Source organism: Beauveria bassiana, assembly GCF_000280675.1.
Source record: "Beauveria bassiana ARSEF 2860 unplaced genomic scaffold BBA_S00009, whole genome shotgun sequence".
NCBI lineage: Eukaryota > Fungi > Ascomycota > Sordariomycetes > Hypocreales > Cordycipitaceae > Beauveria > Beauveria bassiana.
Window position 1 is genome coordinate 1101013 of NW_007930844.1, and position 17048 is coordinate 1118060.

Sequence of the window (17048 nt, forward strand, 5' to 3'; positions counted from 1 at the left end):
GCTAACTAGCTAGCCTGCAAGCCTTGAATGTGTCATGTACATTCTTGCATGCGTCTCGCATTCTGCATTCTGATGAGCTTTGATTGGCTCTGTTGTTAAGGTCAGTTTAACCTCCTCTTGGGGTTGATAATACCGTCCGCGGAACTGCTCGCCACCCGAAACAGCTAGACAAATCAACTTCGAATTATCAAAGAGCTGGCTCGAGCCTATTGAGATGCGCCACATGAATGCCCATCATGACATAGATAACCATTTCCGGCCACAGCAAGCTTAGAAAGGGATGCAACTTAGCGGCACACCTTGCGCGGCATCATCAACCAACAAGAGGCCAAAGTGCTGAGAGTCGAGTCTTTTCCGACGTCCTTCATCGACCATTTTCATGCAGCAATGTTCAACTTGAGTATTATTCTAGAACTTTTCCTACACGTAATCGAATACGGCGTTTCAGCAGCATGCCGAATGAGAACTTTGCTAGCAGTGATAGAGATTTTTCTTGTCCTGACAGAGCGCATTCAAGCCCGGCCAAGGTGTTCCAGATGACGATCAAGAAATGATTTGCAATCGTATGCTAATGTTGAACTCCATGTCGAGACTTTCGACTGGTAGTTTCTCGTGTTACAGCGGCTACCTGTCTAACAACCGAGACAAGAGTCAACTATATCTTTCGACGAGAAATTTGCGCGCCTTTACCTTTCACAAAGACCCGGCGACACAAGCGCGTGGAACGCTGTCATCTAAGGCGCAAAGTAATAAAATATATTTCCGCCAAGGGCTCGAGTTTCTGATGTCTACGTATGGATAGCAGCGAGGTGACTAGCCGACTAAGCATTGCCGAGTGGCTGCTAACCTTACACTGGGAAGCGCAGCAGCAGGACCTCCTTAACGCGAGAGAGATATTTCATGCCCCAGCAGATGAAGGCAGCTGGCGGTGAATCTAAGGAGCGGAATCGCGCTCACGCAAATCTCTTTTCCAAAATCGCTGGGCCCGAGGATGTTCGCCGAAGCGGTGGCCTTTCTGGGAAACGAGCCGAATCGAGTATCAAGATTATAAGGCGACGTGACGTATCCTTGCAGTCTGGCGACGATAGAGGTTTAGTTTCGGATTCGACGGGGACGTGGACGAAAATCCATAGGTGCTGCGACTTGTACAGCCAGGGACATATATGGTTGTACACTCACTGAGCACATGGCTATGAACATAGTATGGTATGAACGTAGAAAATGTACGGATTACGAAGATCCGCTTATTAGAGCAAAACGGTGATGCAATTGCTGTGGCGGTGCGAAGCAGGCTGATCGGTGCGCCACTGCAAATAGTGCGGAGAAGGTTGCAGCAAGCGTGAAGTACGTACAGCGCGTGGTATGGGGTGGTACAGTTATGGCATGTAACTTATCTAATTGTTCCTCAAACCACGAGAAAGGGTTGACGAAGCAATTCTACTACGGCATACTTGTGCGAAGACAAAGTGATGGCCCAAAGGGACCCCTGGAACTGAATGCCTTTGGCGTGCTGTGTGTGGCTTGCGTGCCGCCAACCCAGTTGTTTCACAGCAAATCTCCAGTTCGACCTATCAAAATGTTGAATAAAACAGCTTGACCAGTGATAGCTCGTCCATGTCCCCTATTACAGTGCCTCTAGGTAATTCCGAGCAGCAATGTATGGAGGTTTGGTGGTGATTTGCTCAGAGTTCCCTTGGACCCACTGTACATGACTCTTTGCTTGCTTGGCCCCGACAGCTCCCCATCGCCAGATTCCATCCTCCGCCGCCCTGCCATCTCGCTTCAGTCAAACCATTCTGCTGTTGCGCCCGCGCTTCCGATTCACTGGGTCAGCTCTGCAGCTCCTCATTCTCAGCAGTGGCCGCACCAAGACGTCACAAGCTCCCACTCCAGCCGACCTCGCTGACTTTGTGCTGCTTCACCCCCCCGGCGTGACCTTGGTGAGGGGAGAACAGGTTGCGACGCAATGCCTGCTCGCCGCTCTCGACTTCTCTGAAATTCCCCTCATTTATTGTGCATCGTTCCGGCCCCATTCGTCATCTTTTTGCCAGCGCCTCTTCAAGATCTCCGCCTTCCGCTTCTCTTTCATTCTTCTGCTGCTCTTGACGCCCATCCCCGCATTTTCGCGTGGCTTCCTACCTAGTACGTTCGCGAACCTCCCAGCCTTTGCCGCGCAATCGCGCCTGCACCTGCAAGGTCAAAGTGCGCCAACTTAGGCTAACAGGCGCAATCACAGCCTCGTTTCCCTCGTTAGACTTCTTCCTAGCTTCAACTCTCTGCTTTTTTTTCTCAAGCGACCTCTGCTTCTTACGCAAGCTCGAGACACACTATACTTTGAAGCTGGTCGCGTTGGAAATATCTCCGTTGGCGCAGCTTGGATCGAGTCGCCCCTACTACCCACCATCGTCATGGTTTCCGACGAGCACTACGAACTGTGCTTGCCGATTCTGCAGGATACCACCCTCGAGGATGAGGATAAGACTGACAAGCTCGAGGAGCTGCTGAAGAAGAAGACCAACCTAACCGGCTCATCACTCGATAATGTGGTCCTCGACGCCCTTTGGCGGTTTCGAGAGGGTACCACCGTCTCAGCTTCGCCACCTCCCATCCGTCAGTCTATTCTTCGACGCCCGTCTCCTGCATCATGGCGTAATTCAGCCACACCTATCTCGGGTTCTCCGCGTCTCGGCGTAAGCCCTCTTGCGCCTCCCGGCTTCGTACCCTCGACGTACCGATCAATATCATCCACGGCATCGCCCTTTTCGTCCCCTCGAGCCTCGCCACGCTTGGCATTTGCGACACCTGCGATTCCCCATAGTCCAAACCTCAATGCCTACGAATTTGCTAGCGATGCCACCCCCGCTCCTGAGATACTCGGCGATTATCAGACGGAAAACGTGGAATGGCTTGTCAATGATGATGCTGCAAGCGTTTCGTTTGTCGGAACTTCGAGTGGTCTCAATGCTGCTGCCCCTGAATTTGCCTCATCTGTATCTGCACAGCAGCTTGACATGTCGCCCTACGACATGCTTCGATCGATCTTGGGCCACTCTCAAACCGATGATGAGATTGAACATGCCCTTGCTTCCCATGGCTATGATCTGAGCGCCACTATTGCCTCGATAATGGAGGGCCAGGCGGCTGAGGGCAATTTCACTACTGACGACTCCAGGAATGTCCTGATTGGGAAATCTATAGCCTCTGATAGCCGTCCGGCTACGCCTACTTCAGCGCAAAAGGCTGGTGTCATTTGCAAGTTCTACATGTCGACTGGCCAGTGTCTAAGGGCCGACTGTCGCTTCAGCCACGATCTCAGCAATCACTTGTGCAAGTATGTAGAAACCAATCATCAAGTAAGCTTCCATGGGTCAAGTACTAACACGCCTCTAGATACTGGGTCATGGGGAATTGCTTAGCTGGCGAGACCTGCATCTTTTCTCACGACCCTGCCAAGCTGGCGAGTAGACTGACCTTGGATGGCGCTAGTACTCCTCCCTCACGGGGGCACTCTGCCTTGCAGCTGCAGGATCTGAACTCCTTCCCTTCTCTCAGCTCGGGAGCCTCGGACGGATATCACAGCGGAACCGCCACGCCTCCACCTGGTTTCCGGCCTTATCACGGCACAGACAGCCCTCGTTCGCGATCTCGTCCAAGTAGTCGCCAGCATGCGAAAGAGCTGCCAATGATTGCTCCCGCCTTGGACGACAATGAAGCATTCCCGACTCTCGGCTCAGCTTCACTGAAGCAGGGAAAGAAGCATCACGGCAAAAGAGGCGGCCATGGCCATGCACACAAAGAAAATATAGCTCCTAGCTCGCTTGCTGATATTGTCAGGACGGCACCTTCGCCCGTCCCCGGCAGCTCGCCCAGCCTAGAAACCCGAAATCTCAATGGAGCTGCGCCATTGTTCAAGAATGGAGAAAATAGTGCCGCGGCTCTCGCTATTCCTAGCCCGAAGCATATCCCGTGGTTGGAGACTGGCGATCGCGCCAACAAGGCATACTTGAAGGCTCGCCAGGAAGCCATTAAGCACGGTGGACTACGGAACAAATTTCTTCAAAGGTTGGTAGGGCTTATAAGATGGCATGATATTGGTGCTAATCTATATTGCAGTGCGGCGCAAGCGTGGAATCGCAACGATGCGCGAGCAGCCAAGGCTCTCAGTTTGCGTGGTCAGAGCGAAAACGACTTGATGCGACAAGCACACCGTGAAGCTGCTCGCGAGCTCTACGAAGAGCGCAACAAGCCCATTTCCGACATGGCCGAGATATATGTTGACCTTCATGGCTTGCATCCCGACGAAGCTGTAGAGTATCTAGAAAAGATACTGATGGGTAACATTAACGAATCCCGTCCCGTCTATGCCATCACGGGCACTGGAAATCACAGCAAGAATGGAAAAGACAAGGTTGGCAAGTCGATCAGGAATTTTCTCAACGAATGGAAATATGCCTATCGTGAATTTTCCGTTCCAGGAGACCGCAACAACATGGGAGGTATACTGGGGATAGATGCCAGAAGCTGGGATAAATCACTGGCTAGACAAGAGGACAAGTCGGTAGATATTCTGAGCCAGGGCGTGGAGATTGGCGAAGGCAAAGTGAGGCTCTTGGTTCGAGACGGCCCAAAGACGGCTACCAGCGCGAGACGATGACGCTAGATATCATGAAGAAGTAAAATTAGCTGCACTGCTAGCATCTATCTGACTTGGCTTGATTGCAGTGCTGAATTATGATGCTAGGCCACATGGGACTGGCGTGTCGTCGGTAGCTTACCGACAGTTGCCTAATTGGGAAATCAAGTGGTGGAGAAGCACATATTTATACGTTTCAGATGAAGCAGCTCATGCCATCATCATTGTAGTCTATCCTCTGCTACTTACAGACTACCTTGATCGATGGCAGGCTGACGTCCTGTGACAGGGCGTATGCGCTGACTCGCGCCGTTGACATGGCCATCCCTTGAGATTCTTTCAGGGCCTTCTCTGTTCCGGCCCTGTTAGCTACGCAATGTATAAGTAGTACCAATTCTCTTTCCTCGTACCAATTCTCTTTCCTCGTACCAGTTCTATTTCCTCGTACCATTTCCTTTTTCTCGTACCGGCTCCCTCCCCATGTTCCCGGAGCTGATTCGGCCCGTCTCGTGGCCGAGGAACTCGGCTCCAGAACATTGACACGTCGTTTCCGCCGTTTCTCGTCGAGATGGGGCCTCCGGGGTTGTCCTCAGCGCGCGCAGCTTCACGGCGGTGCTCCGCGGCACGGTGCGCGCCAGCGTCGAGTGCGAATACAGTCGCAACGTGCCGGCGCATGCAACGCGACAGCGAAATGGACAGGGAGGCGCCGCGCTGGACAAGGTCTGGGCCGGCGGGTCGAGGTGGCAGTATAGCGCCCAGTTGGCGGAACAAGGTGGCAAAGAATGTGAGGAAAGGATACTTGTCGTTTTTTTCCTGAGTGAAGGCGTTCGTAGCTGGCTAGCTGGCTGTGATAGCTTGGAAGAAGGCCATTTTCTGTATGCAAACCAGCTTAAATTTACAAGTATCTCTGGTCACTCGAGTTTACAGAACGTTGTGTGCGAATACGCCGAGTGTCTCCCACTGAATTGTGGTCCTTGCACCCTTCTATTGAACCCATTAGAGTTGGATAAAGGCCGCATTATGAAGGCAGACACGACGAAATGCCGGATACTACTGTCTGAGACAGTATCTTTGATGCTGCTGTGATTAGACCCGATGTATAATATGTGACTGGTAAGCAAAAGAGACGGTTAGAATTCCATCCTACCTGCTAGACAGTCTCTCACATGCTGATGAGTAACTCTCAGCCGAACGAGAGTCCCAAAAAAAATATGCCTCGATTTTTATGTGCTATTGCGATAGGAACATGTTCATGAGCGGTTTAATCCGCGACCGTCGTCGTCGTACCTTGTAGTTGCCGAAAACAAGCTAAACGCCCCCCACCCTAGATCATGTCCTGTCTAGCTAGGTAGCACGTCGGCTAGCGAACTGCGAACTACTCGTGCTGACTGAATACCGGGCCCTGCCGATCCCTGCGATAAGAGGGGATCCTCCAGGGTGCAACAGAAAAAGCTTGTCTAGGTTTATGGAGTGTAGAGTGCGGAGGACGTGCATAGGCGAGGAATATAAGCCTTTGATAGCGGAGAGCCGATGCTGGGCCTAGACCCATGCACTACTTTTCTTGTCTGCACGGACTAGCGAGACGCCCCGGGTGTGCGACAGTTATCTAGCAATGGGAGGAGTCGGAGGGTTTCTGCATATCACTTCCATCTCAATCATTTTCGAATACATTACCAGTGTCGATCAATTTCAAAGGATCAAGACTGTAACGTTCATTTTCATTGCTGTCGTTGAACAAACTGCACCCAGCAAGAAGCGAAGCAGCTTCGCCCGAGAAATGGCTACAACAATGGACCCCGAAGACTACACTGTAGTTCCGATTCCGTTTTTGAATGCCACTGTGAGCAAGTAAGTGAGTCCGAAATGAGTACAGCAGTCGATTCGCAGGTTCTAATGTAAGCCTTCTATTTACAGTGTCGAGCTGATGGTACGTTGCTGGTTCGGCTGACAAAACTCCAACTTCCATCTTGATAATACATGCTGATTCAGAGCTCCAGGCCAGAGTCACCGTCGTCTTTGATGCACCGCTGTCCTTTGAAAAGCTGCACGCTGCCTGGATCACAGCTCTCCAGGTCCGGCCGATTATGCAAGCCCAAATGAAGAAGTGCGACGCGGCACCGTCCGGTCTTGCCTATCATGTGCTTACCCCCACCGGAATGGCCAAATACTTGGAAAGGCAGAATCATGTCCCGGAACATCTGCGAGACTTTTATTGCTTGGATGAATCGCATCGATCCATTAAGAGTTATTGCCCTGGTTTCGGTACCAACCCGAAAGAGCCAAGCAAAGCCCAGGGCGGTATTTTTATTAGTCAAGGCCCTGAGTTGCCGGACCAAAAGCAATGTACAGCTTTCAATGCCGTCGAAAACTTTCAGGAAATGCTTGACCGGGGCCGGCCGCAGACTACGATTCAAATCACACGTTTCAGTGACGCAACCATGATTACATTTTCCGTCAATCATGCGTTTGGGGATCTAGTAACCATCAAGTCCTTTCTCAAAGCGTGGGAAGCTGCTCTTTGCGGAAACATTGTTCAGCCTTATGAGCGGCTAGACGCGGATCCCTTCATGGGCTACGAGCCTGGTGGTGAGTTTGCCGCGCAGAACGCGCCCGACAAGAGTCCCGCGCCACCGCCTGGCTGGCAAGTATACGGTATGCTCGACAAGGCGCGCTTTTTGAAAAGACATTTGTGGGACTACTACGTCAAGCGACCCGAAAGCACCATTGAAGATCGGCGCATCTTCATTCCCAACGAGTTTGTAGAGGCGCTCGAGGACAGAGCGCGCTATGACTTGACCTTTTTGCAAAAGAGGCTGGACGAGCAGTCTGGAGACAAGGCCAAAGACAGCGGTTCCACGACGGCAAAGAAGGAGAAGAAGAAGAAGAAGAAGAAGAAGAAGGATTTCTACGTCAGTCGATCAGATGTGCTCTACGCCTGGCTGCTGAAGCATAGCCACGCTCACTTGGCCCCGGAGCAGCCGAGCACCGCAGTGACAATCTCAAACGGTCGCTTCAGACCGCCAGCAGGCCCAGAGATGGACCCAAAGAGCCTTGCAGAGAATGACCTGCTATGTGGTGCCATGGCTATTGCGCTGCCTAGCCTCACAGCCGGCAAAGTCATGTCGCTGCCGTTGGGCGAGTTGGCGCTGCACATTCGCCGCGGCATCAAGGCCAACACCAGCCCCGAAAACATTAAGAAGTGGCTCAACTTTCACTTCTACCACGGTCTGTGGAAGAGCCCGTCCGGGGAGCTCGCTGTTCCCTGTCAACCAAATCATTTTATCACGGGCGTCACGGACTGGCGGGCGGTGCGCTTGGGGCAAGTCGACTTTACTCCAGCTCGACTGGACGGCGATAACACCGCGACAGCAGTCTCGGTGTGTGCCATTGATGGCCACATGGTTTTCAACAGCTCACGCCGCGACTTTTATATTTGCTTGGGGGATGTTGATGGAGGTGTGTGGATTCTCGGCTTCGCAAGCAAAGATCAATGGCAGGATCCTCGCAGCTTTGGCAAATACAATACTGTGCTACGAGAGCCAAAGAGTAAGCTGTAGCTTGTCTTTTTCTTTGGATTTTTTTTTTTTTTTGCAGATATTTCAACTACCAGGTACTAGGATATGAATTCACTTGAAATTTCTTCTTGATGTTACTATAAACACAATATCTACAGCTTCGCCGACGTGCGTGCGACTGAGCCAAGGTTGTACTGAACATCCGCCATCAGCTTGGACATTGTGGCAGGGTCGTGGTACTTGGAATCAAAGCCCAGAGACAAAGTGAGGCGATCCCAAAGAGAAAATAGACCAACCCAGGGAGACTCGTTAATTTGCCTCCCAGTGTGACGAAGATTGTGCGCCTCAATGTGAACGCCATTCGAGTCAAAAGCCCGCTTCAGGCCAATAATACCCTGCGGGGAGAAGCCCGGAGGACAGGGCGTGGCAGGCGGGTTACTTGCCTCTGTAGCATGCATCCCGTTAATGGACCGCTGCGACGCAAACGACAAGCTGGGCAAGGACAGGTGGTGAGGCGATGCCAGGTACGGCTGCAGCTGCTCTCGGATGACTCGCCCGATGGCGAGCACCCTGTCTCGTGTCGAGCCCTGCAGCCAGCGTTTCTCGAATGGAATCCAGAGGAAGATGGCGCTGGATGCGCTAGCACAGGCCTTGTCCGTGTCTACCCATCGCCGGGCGTTGCGCGTCATGCCCAGCAGAGCGCCCTTTTCCCGACCCTGGGCGTAGGTTGAGTGGACGGCGAGAAGCGTAGCCGCCGCAGCTGCATACGTGATGCTCAATTTCTCGCGACGAAGCTCGGCTAGCAGATTTCGAGACTTTTCCAAAGAGAATTGCAAGGTCAAGCAATGCGTCTCATGCTGGCGAGCCTCATTGTCGGATCTGGGGTACATCTTGATGGACTCTCCAATCTGCCAATTTTGAAAGCGTTAGCGACCCCAAGTACTTTGCGGCTCTTTATTCAAAAGGTACATGAAGAAGCAGAAAGAGAGGCTCAACTTACGTGAGACTTGTATAGATACTCTTGCGCGAGTATTTCGGCCATGGCTTGTTCTCTTTGCTCGGCATTTGGACGATAACGAGCCTCGTAGAGGACCGCAGGATGAATAGGTAGTCGATCCACGACACCACGAAAATCGACGTCCTTGACAGAGAGCAAAACGTCTCCGGGAACCTTTGTCATTTGATCCAAGATTTCATTCATGAAGATCGGGATGCTGAATGCGTCGGAAACAACATGGCTGACATTCCACACGAGCGCATGCAGGCCTGCTGCTGACGGATCAATGACAAGATACAGCATGCTGCGTTTGCCCTTGGTAGTCAGGCGACGGCTGTAGGTATGCTTTGCCACCTCTCCAGAGCTCTGGTCTGCGACGACAACAAACGTGTCCTGCATCCAGACAGCTGCATCATGGTCGGAGCGAAGCACCGGGTAGGTCAGCGTCTGCGGAAGCTCTGTGCCAGTCGAGATCTCGATAGCTCCCTGAGGAAACCGCGAATGGCATACTAGCCAGGCGTTTCTCGCACGGTTGATGAGCTCCGGTACAGATGGTATGTTGCAAGTAAATGGCACTTCGATGGTGAGTTCTGTGTGGCCATCGCGGATATTCTGCATGTACGAAGCAGTTTGCTCCTCGCCAAGACAGACTCGCGACCAAGTGCCAACCGCAATCTCGCGCCAGAGATGCGCAGGTTCAGTCTCTTGGACAATACTCATCGTAGCTATCGAGTAAGAAGCACAAGTCTTTTCTTTTTCTCTCTTCTGGCGGGAAAAAAGAGCCAAGAAAAATAAAATAAAATATTCTTTTATTCAAGAGAGCAAAGGCCAGGCATCCTTCATCCATTGACTTACAATAAAATGCCTGGGCGTAGGTATAGTCAAAGGGGGGGCGTGGGCGCAAGCAATTAGGTTTGACCGAAAACCTTACAACAACTTGCAGGCCGTTATCTACATTCGCGGCTCTCAGTTTCGAGACGAGTCTAGTTCGGGAGATGATTGGCATGATTTCCGCACCGTCCATTTTAAGCAATTCTCCGAGATCTCTCCACATCAGCATTGCAACTTTGGGTCGGGTCTCGGTTCATGTTATCACTGTTGCTTATCTACTAGTTGGATAGACTTTGGGCAAATTAACCCTCTATTCCAAGAGCCATGGACTGACCAACGATGGCACTAGTTTATTGTTTAGCGAATTCATGATAGCGTAGCGGCCATCGGGATGGCCGGTAGGCGGCTCTCATATCTCGCTTAGAATGCAAGCCGCAGTACAAGTGCAATCAAGGCTGAAATAGAGTCAGCCGAGCTATCAAGTCAGATAATAATCACGTAGGCCCACGTGTTCAACAGATGATGCTCAAAAGAAATGCCGGCCTAACTTGACATGGATGCAAGTAATCATGCAAGTAATCACCACGTCGTATTTTGCGCTGTTTATTACCACGGCACAACCTCTGAGCCCAGGTCATCATTTATGATTCACATGACAAATAGTACTTCCAAATCCCCTTATCAAGTCAAGGGAAAAAAATCATGTCGCAAGCCAAATCGAAATGGGATCTAGACTTGGCCACAGGCCAGTTGACTCGAAAGCTCCGAGGAACAGAGCTGATAGTCAGGGCCTCGGAGCTCACCAATAATGGAAACGTAGGTTGTCAACTGCCGGAATAGTCAGACATGGCGCTCATTTGTCACTTCAATTCTAGTTTCAACTCAACATTCTGGGAGAATTTGAAACAAATATCCCAAAGATTGAGCTGAGAAGGCGATGCCAAACATCCTGGTGGCTCACCAGACAGACTCTGCCACTGATTGGCGTTACTCTGGGCTTGGAGCAGGCATTTTTCAAGCCGATACAGTCTGTCAATGATGCGAAGCTTTGGATATCGGAGACTTGCATTTTCGAGAAAAATGTCACCTGCGAAGAGGTATTGATGAAGCAATATCGCCAGGCATCAGATGTCACGAAAGTAACAGTGATACTTGAGCCTTTGTCTGGTCGTTTGGGGTGCGTTGTGAATATTTCCCACACGCTCACCAGCCTTGATGTGTATCAAATCATCGACTCCTTTGTGAGCAACTTGTCGGCAAGAGAGTGCGACGTTGATTTGGAGCAAATCTTTCTTCCAGAGACGGCCACTCTAGTAGCCAACAGATTGCCACAGAGTCTCGGGCAGGCCTACGCAAACCAGCACCCAGCCATCACAGAGGCAGAACGCGAGGAGGCGTGGAGGATATACGAGCACGCTCAAGAGCGATGGCAACGCTCCTCCATCGGCATACCTGTCCATCCGGATCATGAAACCCGCCCAAGTCTCATTCACAATGAGCAGGCCACATTCTCTGCCGCCGAGGTCAAGGCAGCCTTGGCCGCTGCCAAAATGCAGCGTGTCACCATAACAACATTGTTTTTCGCTTGCATCACGGCAGGCATCAGAGCACGCTACAGCGACGGGAGCGAAGAGGGAGCGCATCTGGTCTTTAGCGGAAACGGCCAGCGCTGGCTCGACACCCGCGCAAGCGACACCCGAGGTCCAGTGGGAATGAGCATTCTGCCCGGCGCCTTGTGGCTCGACCGAGCCGACATTATCAACACGGGACAAGTCAAGCCACACGACGTCTTTGAAATGGCCCGCAAGATACAAACCCTGCAGAACCAGGATTTGGTCTCCAAGCACATCATCGCCGTCTATGACGAGCTCGCGCCAACAGCGTTCCAGGCGGCCATGGAGTCGCGCCATCAGCCTCGTGCCGTCCCTCGCGTATGCCGACCTACCTTGACTTCCCAGGGAGAGTTTTTCAAACAGGACTCTGCCGCTCGTCGAGAGAGCAATGATGCCGCCGCCGGCGTTCACAAAGCAAAGCTCGTTCACTTTCGGTCGGGAGGCCGCAACACGGATTCTAGCGTGTGCTTTGCGCTTTTTAGTTTTCGCGGAGACATGAGGTGCAATATGCTGTTTGATGAAAAGTTTTTTGACCGAGATGAGGTTGTTGGGCTCATGGATACCATCCTGGGTATATTTAGACGGGTAGCCTTTTCTGTGCAAGATGGCACGCTGGCAAAATTTTAAATAGACCTTGAATGGAAAAGGTAAATTCCGAGGCTACGTACGTCTGTTGGGACACTGAAAGGGATTAGTTTAATCACGCAAATTGTAGCAAAATTGACAACTATAACATGACATGGAAGAAGCACATCTGCATGCAAAGCAATGGAAAAAAGTTCATGATTAATTATTATAATATGACATGGAAGAAATGATCTGCATGCAAAGCAATGGAAAACAGTCATAAGATATCATTGCAAGATTCGTACCACGCTCAATGCGCACAATAATCTAACCACCATCTTTTTGTTAATAATCACCATTTCAAAAACTTCATCTCGCCTCATCAAAATGATGACGAGTGTTTGACCTGGACCTTTTCAATCACGCGATCCACCTTTAAATAACACAATGAAGATTTACGCGAAGACTGATGCGATGCGCTCTTCTCGCTCTGCTCGGCATGTGCCGCCACCATCTGCGCCGCCGCCACCGCACCGCCGCCAATCCGGCTCCGCACCGCCCACGCCATGCAGTTTTCCTTGTACACGGGCCACTGATTGCCGAGCATGCGCCGCAGCTTCGCCTCCACGTCGGCCCTTTCGATGCGCGGCGGACGTCGGCTGCGGAAGCCGAGGCCAAACTTTTCCGCGCAAAAGCCGTACTCGTGCGTGTCGAACCACTGGCTGAGCACGAGCTGGGGCAGGCCAAAGTGGACGGCCTCGTTGAACGAGTTGCCGCCGCCGTGGTGGATGAAGACGCGGAGGGCCGGGTGTGAGTAAATGGCGACCTGGTCCTTGACCCAGTGCGTGAGGCGAACGCACGACGGCAGGTCCGCTTGGTTGATGTGGAAATTGAGCGAAGCGTCCTTGACGGCCGCAATGGGCGAGTTGATCTTGACGAGGAAGCGTACACGGCCGTGTAGGTTGTTGCTGAGGTTTTGAAACGCTTTCATGCAGTTCCAAAAATCTTCTTCTCGCCAGATAAACATGGATCCCATGTTCATGTAGACGACATGCTCGTCACGGCTCAGAGCCTCATCCATCCAAGCAACGTCCTCATCTGGTTCGGAGCTGATGGGGGACATGTCAGGACAAAGACCGGCCCCGACAAAAGCTAGCTTGGACGGCTGCTCTGGGCAGTCTGCGAGGCCCAAGGTGTTGAAGTGGACACCGGCCACGCAGTTGGGATCCTTCCAATATGGCGGCAGAATCCACGTATCCTCAGAGTATCCAAACGACTTCAACTTGAGACCCTTTAGTAGTAAGCGGTGCTTGGCAAGTCGTTTGGCATCGGTGCGGCTGTGGAGGAACTCGTGCGCTCGAAGGACGACGTCTAAGTAAGTGTGAGTTTTGAGTGGCCATGGAATTGTACTTGATTTACTCACTCTCGGCAAGTGTTCCCCATGATCTTTTACGATTTCCAGCGATGGGATGAGGGATAAAGCTTCCTCGCGAGGCAGTAAGACCAGGAGAGCAGGGCACAAAGACCATGTACTTGCGTTGTGTCAATCGCGTTCCGTGAATGTAGGGAGACGAGAAGCAGTCGACACAAACTGCCAAATCATTAGATTATGCTGTATTGCGAGAATAATGAAAAATATTGCGTCAACTCACTCATGTCAGGGTCCAACTCTTCCAGAGTTTTCGAGACCTTGATGACTATTGCTGCGTAGACTTCACTGGGACCAAATGCTCCGTTGATACCCGTCACTAAACTTCGAATGCTTCCGGGGGTTCCCTGCATAGTTGACAGCTCTACTTGTGCTAATTTCGTACTGTGAGTAACTCGATTAGCAAATTGGTAAAGAAGAAAAAATCCCAATGTGGCTCGTAGCCAAGGTCGACTTACTAGTCTTCAATGATTTGCGCAGAACCCAAACTCATGAATTGAACAAGAGTCTGAAGTGATGGAGCCTGACAATCACGAAAACGGGAAACCTTGCTACCACATGATTCTGCCGAGAGAAATGTGATGCGGTGGCCTTGAGAAAGGAGCTGCTGAGCCGTTGCGAAGTGGACATTGACCTGGCCCGAGGCCGGGTTCGTCAAAAAGGCAAAGTGCATTGTGCGGCGGGTACATGTAGAATGAGACAAGTATTTTACGGGTATCAATTGGAAAGGCAATGGAAAGGCAATTGAAAGGCAATGGAAAGGAATTTTTCAAACGAGCGAGCGACAAAGCTTGGTATTATTATCATTATTATAGATAGCTGGTCCAGCTTGTAAAGCCCTTCAAAATAGCACCACGGTAGTTGGTCTATCAACATAAAGGCCTAGACAACTGGCGACCGAGAAAAGCGGAGCGATTTACAGCCAATTCCTGAATTGAATGGTGTAGCACCATTTTGCCCACTTGATATGCTGCGCAGGTTTTGGGGCTGGAACTTATTGGGTGTGGTGAGATAGCATACATTATGCTGAAAAGAGGAGCGAGGGCCGATGGTGCCACGATTGACGACCAAGGAAGCAGTCAACGAGTCAAATTTTCCGATATAGGCATATTCCAGAGAGGCTGGCATTAATCGCGATGTCTGCACCTGCGACAATGTTGTCGCCCGATAATGTTGTCGCCAAACTCTAATTGAGCCGCAACGTCCGTGGTATGGGGTCTTGGTTCCGGCTAAATTCCGCGGATCAGCGACATGGATATCAGAAAATCAGTAATCAGCTGAGCGAGCGGGCCTTGCATTAGCGCGATCTTTTCTCTCTAAGCGAGTTCAAGTAGTTATAATCTAGCCCCCAAAACGCCGAGGGGACGATAGGTAAGAGGCCAATGAGCCCACAGACAGGACCTCAATTTTCGGAGTTTTTCGGCCGATAAGAAGTATACGTAGATCAGCGACGAGCTTATGCAGGTTCTCGTCCGGTATGTGGTACACTGATACTGCTCCACGGTTGTGTATCGGTTTGAAAATTTACCGGTAGAGGTTTATATCGCGCAGTTCGTGATGATTACTTGTGGTATCGCATCATTGACACCAGAAGCAAACGTGACGCAAGTGAACCAGCCAGTCTAGATGACGAATAACGCACGTGTTTCTGTTCTTTCGGCTCTTGTTTGGGTGATATTTTGTAGAATAGCATCACATTAGTGTCATACTTGCCGAACTGTTACAAGGGCGGCAGTTACGCTCACCACAGTTGCCAGGTCTGATGCAACGCTATTGCAGCGCTCGCAAGTCTTGATTACACCAACACATCAGGTAGCATGTTCGGCTGTTGGACTTTTTATCGGTCACTCCGAGCAGCATGTGCTTGTCAAGGGTAGCCGCAGAAGCACTGGAGCGTAGAAAGCGGGAAGACACGGGATATCGGATCTTGCGAGCGAGAAGGAAAAAATACGTGTCGCTGTCGCGTGCGGATAGTGGCATGTGAGACCGGTAGAGACTGTAGATGGACGCACGGTCCACAGAGTGTAACAGTGGGCGACGGGGGCGACAGGGGCGACAGGGCGGACTCACAGCGATAAAGGACGGTAATGAGCTAATGAGCTGATGGTAATTGGCACGATACGGAGAAGCCGTACGGACTCGGGCTGACTTGCGGTTCGGAGATGGCGTTGATGGTTGGGACGCAGCAATGTGTGCTAAATTGGTCAAACGCCACATCGGATCGCGCGGAATCGGTTGAACCCCTAGACAGCGCACGAGCGGCTTTCGGTCGGCAATCTATCCCAGTGGATTGGTCTAGCCCGAAGCAAGATTTGAGTCTTTTTGGCGGACTGGATGCGTCAAAGAGTTCGTTGCCTGTCTGCCCGATTCTGACAAGTGCAAGGGCGACGTATTGGTGCAAGTGGATGGAATGATTGTCATGAATGCTCCGAAAACTGCAGGGCGTCGCTTGAGTGATTACGTACTCGGTCAACATTTGGGTCAATCATGGGGAAAGATATGATTGTAAAATGGGGCCTAATTAAGGTAATTCACACGTGGATGCACCTCAACTGAGGGTACCTTAGCCAGTTAAGCTAAGGGAGGGCACCCTTAGCTAAGGTGCCCCCCACTTTAAGAATTAGTATAGAGTACTTATATAGTAAAGTAGTCTTTTTTTATCTAATATTATAGAAAATATTAAGTATAAATAAGTTATTAATTACTTATAATATATATTAAGGTATCTTTACTATTTTATAAATTAGTTATAAATTAGTTATATATAAGTTAAATTTAATATATTTATCTTTAGTAATAAATTCTAAACTAATTATAAAGTAATTTTTATCCTCTACTACTATCTACTACTAATATATAATCCCTTATTATATAACTAGTTAATAATTATTTTATAATTATTTAAAAAGTAGTTTTTTTTTATATTTAACTTAAATAATATATATATTATATATATATAAAAGATAGGCTATAATTAATTAGTAATAAGCTTATAACTAATTTTAAATTACTTATTAGTATTAATAGACTTATAAACTATATAAGTAATATTAGGTAATATACTTATATTTTTATATATTTTTATATTATTATATACCTTATTAATATAATATAAGATATTAAATTTCTAATAATAAATTATTAATAAATTTATAATTAGTTTATAAGTAATTAGTAATATACCTTATTATTACTACTATTATTTTTATTATTATTATTACTACTAGAGATAAGCGCTTATATAATAATTTATTAATTAATTATTATTAATTAGTTTAAAAGTAATTAAAAATATACCTTTCTCTTACCCTTAGGCTAAGACTAAGGCTAGGATATAGGCTCTTCTTATATAATTAATTATTAGTTAATTAATTAATTAAGAAGTAATTATAAATATATCTTATTATTACTATTACTACTATTACTACTATTACTACTACTACTAGAGATAGGGATAGGCGCC

At 49.5% G+C, this 17048-nt stretch overlaps 6 protein-coding genes across 6 annotated transcripts; 3 read left to right on the forward strand and 3 right to left on the reverse strand.

Moving 5' to 3' along the window:
• Positions 1 to 2408: 2408 nt before the first annotated feature.
• Positions 2409 to 4654, forward strand: BBA_04336 (smr domain-containing protein; the record flags this gene model as incomplete). Its single annotated transcript, XM_008599433.1, has 3 exons — positions 2409 to 3331; positions 3391 to 4062; positions 4114 to 4654. 3 exons carry the CDS (start codon positions 2409 to 2411, stop codon positions 4652 to 4654), a joined length of 2136 nt encoding a protein of 711 aa, XP_008597655.1.
• Positions 4655 to 4771: 117 nt separating this feature from the next.
• BBA_04337 (uncharacterized protein) lies at positions 4772 to 5652 on the reverse strand (the record flags this gene model as incomplete). The annotated part of the gene is made up of 4 exons (XM_008599434.1): positions 4772 to 4785; positions 4883 to 5002; positions 5044 to 5446; positions 5614 to 5652. 4 exons carry the CDS (start codon positions 5650 to 5652, stop codon positions 4772 to 4774), a joined length of 576 nt encoding a protein of 191 aa, XP_008597656.1.
• A 593-nt stretch (positions 5653 to 6245) lies between these two features.
• BBA_04338 (LysR family regulatory protein) lies at positions 6246 to 8190 on the forward strand (the record flags this gene model as incomplete). The annotated part of the gene is made up of 3 exons (XM_008599435.1): positions 6246 to 6481; positions 6548 to 6560; positions 6631 to 8190. The coding sequence occupies 3 exons, from the start codon at positions 6246 to 6248 to the stop codon at positions 8188 to 8190; spliced, it is 1809 nt and encodes a 602-aa protein (XP_008597657.1).
• Positions 8191 to 8300: 110 nt separating this feature from the next.
• Positions 8301 to 9865, reverse strand: BBA_04339 (uncharacterized protein; the record flags this gene model as incomplete). The annotated part of the gene is made up of 2 exons (XM_008599436.1): positions 8301 to 9056; positions 9149 to 9865. The coding sequence occupies 2 exons, from the start codon at positions 9863 to 9865 to the stop codon at positions 8301 to 8303; spliced, it is 1473 nt and encodes a 490-aa protein (XP_008597658.1).
• An 813-nt stretch (positions 9866 to 10678) lies between these two features.
• BBA_04340 (uncharacterized protein) lies at positions 10679 to 12216 on the forward strand (the record flags this gene model as incomplete). Its single annotated transcript, XM_008599437.1, has 2 exons — positions 10679 to 10792; positions 10852 to 12216. 2 exons carry the CDS (start codon positions 10679 to 10681, stop codon positions 12214 to 12216), a joined length of 1479 nt encoding a protein of 492 aa, XP_008597659.1.
• Positions 12217 to 12538: 322 nt separating this feature from the next.
• BBA_04341 (mannosyltransferase-like protein) lies at positions 12539 to 14258 on the reverse strand (the record flags this gene model as incomplete). Its single annotated transcript, XM_008599438.1, has 4 exons — positions 12539 to 13527; positions 13580 to 13747; positions 13809 to 13969; positions 14044 to 14258. The coding sequence occupies 4 exons, from the start codon at positions 14256 to 14258 to the stop codon at positions 12539 to 12541; spliced, it is 1533 nt and encodes a 510-aa protein (XP_008597660.1).
• Between the last annotated feature and the right edge of the window lie 2790 nt (positions 14259 to 17048).